Below are 6889 nucleotides of genomic sequence, written 5' to 3'. Positions count from 1 at the left end.
CCACCCCCTTCCCGTCAGTCAACGGTGGTCCAACATGTTTCCGGTCACTCCCTGGTGTCCCACGGTCATGGTGACGGTCTTAGTTCGTCAAACGGTGGTCTAGTCTACGAGTTATAACAATTACAAAGTCAATACATTAAATTATAAGACGGTCTTACCTTGAGACGATAATAAAAACTAAATTCTTCCTCTTTATGCCTTAGATCTCCCTTTATGTGTAAAATATGCGAATAAAACCTATTATGTAGGTCATGCCTTGCTTTTATACTACTAAAAAGGTCGTATTTAGGAAACTGTTAAGAAATTACTAATTTACCATATGTATACTATTATTATTATTATAAATATTAATATTATTAATATTACTATTATTATTATTATAACATAATTATCGTTTATTATCATTACATGAATGATCGTATATTATTATTACCCAATTGCCATCCCGACTCGCAGTTCTATTATTTATTATTTTATTATATCATTCCGTTTTATTCACAATTATTAAATATTAACCTCTTAATTAATTATTCAAATTACATAAATTATTCTTATAAACGCTTACGAAATTACGAAGTATTACAGTCTTCCCCCCTTAAAATGAACTTCGTCCCGAAGTTCACCCAAAATGCTACAAAAGCCTCGTGAAACCATCAACACATCTGAATGCAATTTCAACTCACCATTGTTGAAACACAATAACTTTCTTCATCATTATCAAACCATATCATTCTTATCAAAATATATAACCAAATTAACTCAAAATACGAAAATGTATCACAAAATAAACTTAAAACATGAGGTGTCACACATACTCCTTGTATTGTCAGAAATATTAAATTGGATGGAAGGAGAAATGCTAGCTTCAAATATTTTAACATGTGGAGTGATGCTCCTGGTTTTCATGATACTGTTAAGAATATTTGGTGTCAGCAGATAAATGGTACTAAGATGTTCGGAGTAGTGAAGAAATTGAAAGCTCTCAAGGGAGGTCTCAAAAGGCTTAATAAAGACTGCTTCTCTGATGTTGAGCTTAAAGCCAGCAAAGCTATTATGAACCTTGAGAAAATACAGCTTCAAATATAGGGGAATTATGACAGTCCTGAACTTGTTACTCTAGAGTTGCAGGCCCTTGATGAGGTGAAATTTTGGTCTATAGCCAGGGGCAGCTTCTTACAGCAGAAAGCTAAGACCCAATGGCTTGATGAAGGGGACAATAATACAGCCTATTTCCATAGTGTCATTAAGAAAAGATGCCTGAGAAACAAGATTGTACAGATTGAGGACAAGTATGGTAACCTCTGTACTGATACAGTCAGTATTCAGGAAGCTTTCTTGACCTTCTATTAGGGTTTATTGGGTAGCAAGAAGATGACTGAACAGGTGAGAAGTGAGGTGCTGCTTACATGATCCTTTTGTAATGAGAACCATGCTATATCCCTATCAGCTCCTGTCACTAAGGAGGAAATCAAAGGTGTGGTGTTCTCTATTCCTATTGACAAAGCCCCTGGGCCTGATGGCTACACCAGTGGGTTCTTCAGGGATTCCTAGGATATTGTTGGGGATGAGGTCTACAGTGCTATAATGGATTTCTTACCTAATGGTCGGTTACTCACACAGATAAATGCAACCAACATTACTCTTATTCCAAAATGTGACAGACCTACTGCTGTTAGCCATTTCAGGCCCATAGCATGATGTAACCTGGTTTATAAGGTGATTTCTAAATTGCTTTGCAATAGACTTGCTACTGTACTGCCTGACCTTGTTCATGAAAACCAAGGAGCTTTTATTAAGGGGAGGTCTATCATTGAAAATGTCCTTATATGTCAGGACATCATTCATATGTATGCCAGGAAAGCAGTCACTCCCAGATGCCTGTTCAAAATAGATTTGCAAAAAGCCTATGACATTGTAGAGTGGGATTTTGTTGAACAAATGCTTCATGGTCTCAAATTTCCACCTCATTTTACCCAGTTGGTCATGCAATGTGTAAGGTCCACCTCCTTTACTTTGTCTCTGAATGGGAATAACTTTGGTTATTTTAAAGGGCAAAGGGGACTGAGGCAAGTAGACCCTATTTCTCCCCTTCTGTTCACTATATGCATGGAATATTTAACCAGGTTGATCAAGTTTACCACTGACAGATGACCATTCCAATATCACCCTCTTTGCAAGAATCTGAAGCTCACTCATCTCATGTTTGTAGATGACCTTCTCCTTTTTTGCAAGGGTAAGCCTCAATTAATCTGGTTACTCATGAGAGCTTTCTCTTCATTCTCTAATGCCTCTGGCCTATCTATGAACAATGCTAAATATGAAATCTTCTTTAATGGAGTTACTGAGGACATTAGAGAGGGTATAAAACTGGTGACTGGTTTCAGAGAAGGTACCATGCCCTTCAGGTACCTGGGAGTTCCAATAAAAGCAGGCAGACTTACAAAGCAGGAATGCTCCTCATTGACTGAAAAGATGGTGTCTAGAATAAGAGGGTTGGGAGCAAAAAAGCTCTCCTATACTGGCAGGATTACTCTCATTAATGCTGGTCTCAACACTCTTCATAATTATTGGGCTCAAATGTTCATTATTCCTAAGAGCATCATTAATCATATTATGGCTATTTGCAGAAACTATCTTTGGGATGGCTCCCCTGATTACCATAGAGTTCCCCTTGTAGCCTGGGATAAGGTCACCTTGCCTAAAAAGGAGGGAGGTTTGGGGATTAAGAAAGCTGATGTTTGGAATGTTGCTACAGTAGGTAAGCTAGTTAATTGGGTATACTGTAAAGCTGATAGGCTTTGGATTATGTGGATAAATGATGTGTATATCAAGAATCAGGACTGGCATGGCTATTCTCCTCCTTCTGATGCAATCTGGGTATAGAAAAATATATGTAAAGTGAAAGAAAAACTCAAAGATGGCTTTATTGACATCATTTGGACCATGAGCTCTAAAGGATACACAATCTAGGGTGGGTATGACTGGATTTGCCCTGCTCATATGACCCTTAATTGGTCTGCTATAGTGTGGAACAACTGGAACATCCCAAAACACTCCCTGACTACCTGGCTTATAATGCATGAAAGAATGAATGTGAAGAGCAAATTATTCAGATTTGGCTGTTGTGAAGATGACCTATGTATTCTCTGTCAGAGACAGACTGAAATAGTGGAGCATCTGTTCACAAGTTGTACCTATACTGTCACAGTTCAGCACCATCTGTTACAGTGGTATGGGGGCTCTTTCCCAACTGTGGACAGTTTGATTGCAGACAACAGAAATAGCATTCAGTGGAGGATTAAGGTTGCCATGTTCAATGCCTTCCAGTATTTCATATGGTTTCAAAGAAACAATGCCCGGATCAATGAATGGTTACTCAGACCTGAGGTAGTTGCTAGACGTATTGAGGAGGATATTAAAAGGAGAGTTAATCAGAAATTTAGGGCAGTTGATGACCAGACTGTCTTCTCATGGCTGCAAAGCATAGGAGTGTTATGATATGATTGTATTGGGACTCAATCCCGGAACCTCATGTAATTATTTCTTGTTTTTTATATATATTATACTCACATTACACAAAAAAAAAACTTACTTTTTTCAAGCCTAAGAAAACATGTTACAACTTCCAAAAATCATTAATAATTAGTAACATAATTACTTCTTTGATCACTTATAATTTTTAGAAACTACAAATAATTACAATTCATGAGAGAAAGAATCAAGTCAAAAACTCATAAGGTCAATTTATAATGCATTTTACAAATTATTTGGTCGAAACAGAAATTTTACAGCAACTTATCAGAAACTTAGGTCAACTTGTAAAAATCACTATAAAATGTCAAAATATTTTCTTAAACCGTGGCTTATCAATTTAGAAACATATACGAATATTTTAAACATTGGAGTTTGAATCATATTATTATTTCCATATTATTATTATTATTATTATTAAATTCCGATACAAATCCTGATCACTTATGTATTAGGCCAATAAAACCGGTCCTCCAATTCGTGCCACACGGCCCAATGACTATTCCCGACCCGCTTTCTTACTTTATTATTTAACGTCTTATTTGTAATTATTATTGGGAATGCTTTTAATCAATTATTAAATTACATAAATTATTCTCATAAATTATTATCAAAATACGGGATATTACAGTCTTCCCCCCTTAAAATGAACTTCGTCCCGAAGTTCACCCACAACTAATACCACAACACTTATAAACATCCACATCACTGAGCACCATCCATCTTTACGATTATCGACTACACCAATCTTATCACAAGATGTCCCAATAATAACTCAAAACATTTGTAGTGTTACAATCCTTCCACCTAAAAATAAACTTCGTCCTCGAAGTTCGGAATGACAAATAATAGGAACAACCAAACCATTGTTATAACGCCACAAAACATGAAACACACATTCTAACATAAGACAACTATTATTTCCAACACAACACCAATTAAAGGTTAAATGAATAACAAAATCTTTGATTTACTTCTAAATAACAAAACCACATCATATAGTATATTCGAACTAATCTTTATTTAAACTTCAACTACCTTACTTAACTATTGGCGAATACATTGCCACGATAAATAGTAATCTATAACAAAAGATGCGCATAACTGTTTAGTTAATCTTTTCTTAATTTATATGACCCTTTGAAGTCTATCCCCAAAACGAGCCCAAATGTGCCTTCTAAGTTTAGGGTTAGATGCCTTTACTTGTCCAAGATAGGTGACGTCTTCTTCCTTCTCGTAATCTACGGCTCTCTGCTGTCGAGGCTGAAGTCTATCGTTATCATCATCAAAAGGTCCAGTGCACATAACATTTATTTCCTCCTCATCATCATCGCTAATCTCTATCACTTCAACTGTTTCACTCTGTAACACCCCGATTTATGAAGGAGCCTTTAGCAAGACATTCCCTAATAAACCGGACTGTTATCATCTCGGTTTCCCGACGTAGTGAATAACAAGGTACAACAATACCAAAGTACTTTAAATTAAAACTTAACGATTACGTGTTTATTACAAATTATCCAACTAATACTTAATATAAGATAAATACAACCCGCAACGGAAAATAAATTAAGTGATAAAATCTTCTATGTGATCTAGACTTCTAGGTAGATTGGCCAAGTCCTCACGCATCCCATAGCTCCCAAGTCAGCTAAACAACTTTAGTACCTGTCAAATCTGCTCCCCATTATGGTTCATCACAGGTGTTCACGAATACACAGGGTCAACCACGAGGTTGAGTAGGGAAAACAATAAACAATAAAATATGATATGCATGATACTCCGCCACCTCCATCCCCATCTCAACTCATCACAACATCTCATACCCCGAACGAATGACCCATACCGATCCCCGGTAGACTATAAATATCGACCGAAGTCGATCTGCCAGCTCAACAGCTGAGGACACCAGGGCAAGTCCTGCAGAACCCGCCTGGGCCTTATCACAACATCACATCGTATCTCAACATCGTCACCACCACATCATCCTCCAACTCCAATGCATATGAAATGCTCAACAGTAATTAATGCAATGCAATATGTATATAATTCACTGAACTGATAAATCATAAAGTCATGCCAGTTACTCGATGTTGTGATATCATACTCAATACGATCAAATCAGTCAATCACCTTTCCGAATATAAATGATAACGTAAATCAACAACCAGGAATCAAGTCAACACAATTCAACAATGACGATAATAAGACAAGTGTATTTCCCTACCTCAAGTGCCAGCAAATCCAATTAAGCGATTAAGCGGTCAATGGACGGATGCCCAATAATATTTCATCACGAAATCGCTCTCGAAAGATAAATAATGATAACAATTACTTCACTATTCCCGTTCCCAAGATAGAGGGTTATAAATGATAGAACTTCCTAAAAATGGAAACTTTCCCGATATAGTAATTTTTCTATTTCAACAAACCCGATTCAAAACCCGACTTGAATTATTTAACTGACTCGGAAATTAAATTGGATAATTAAAATGATAATTAAATGAATTATAAGATTAAAAGAATCCGAATCAAACATTGAACAACTCAACAATCCCGACTCAAACCCGCCTCTACTTATTTAATGTACTCGGGAATTAACTCAAATAAATTATTTAGAAGACTCGGGGATTAATTAATTAATTAAGAATATGACCCATTACGAAATATAACGATTGAATTACGAAAACCCGCTTCAAAAACCAAAACAGCCCGTCATCCACACAACCCCCTTCCCACGCGCTCACCCGCCACCACAGGCCACCACGAGGCCGTGTCAACCACCAGCCGTGGTCCCCACTTCAACCCAACCACCAACGGCCACCCCCCAGGGTCGAATTGCCGCCCGGCGGTTCAAACCAAGGCCGCCATTTGGCCTGGTTCACCACCACGCATCACCAACACCCCTCGTTCTCCACCTGCCACCACCGTAACCATTAATTAACCACTGCCCAAACAACCACCAGTCAACTCGCTGCCAACCCACGCACACAGACACCACAGCACCACCGTTTCGACCTCCCCCTAGTCCACGGTGGTGCCACCCAAACCTTACCCCTCTAAAACTCGCCTGAAAACCGTAACCAAACTCCCTGTCTCTACCCCTGTCGACAACCCCTCCTGCCGCCATTTCCACCACCCAAAACCACCCTAACCACCACCACTATACTCGTCACATACCCCACTACCCAAATACCCCATCAACAACCACCAGCAACCTCACCAAGACATGCACAACCCTCAACAAAACCTGACAGAAAAAAGAAACAGAGGAAGGGAGTTAACTGCTTACCTTTCCGCCACCATAACGGCCACCTATAGCCGCCTATGAACGTCGACAAGCTTCCCTAGCTCTACC

At 38.3% G+C, this 6889-nt stretch overlaps 1 protein-coding gene across 1 annotated transcript; it reads left to right on the top strand.

Moving 5' to 3' along the window:
• The first annotated feature begins 2259 nt into the window (after nucleotides 1–2259).
• On the top strand, nucleotides 2260–3498 carry LOC141588008 (uncharacterized). The gene is made up of 2 exons (XM_074409468.1): nucleotides 2260–2877; nucleotides 2971–3498. Exons 1-2 carry the CDS (start codon nucleotides 2260–2262, stop codon nucleotides 3496–3498), a joined length of 1146 nt encoding a protein of 381 aa, XP_074265569.1.
• Nucleotides 3499–6889: the final 3391 nt, after the last annotated feature.

This window comes from Silene latifolia, chromosome 6, assembly GCF_048544455.1.
Source record: "Silene latifolia isolate original U9 population chromosome 6, ASM4854445v1, whole genome shotgun sequence".
NCBI classification, from domain to species: domain Eukaryota; kingdom Viridiplantae; phylum Streptophyta; class Magnoliopsida; order Caryophyllales; family Caryophyllaceae; genus Silene; species Silene latifolia.
This window is presented reverse-complemented; position numbering and strand designations above follow the sequence as displayed.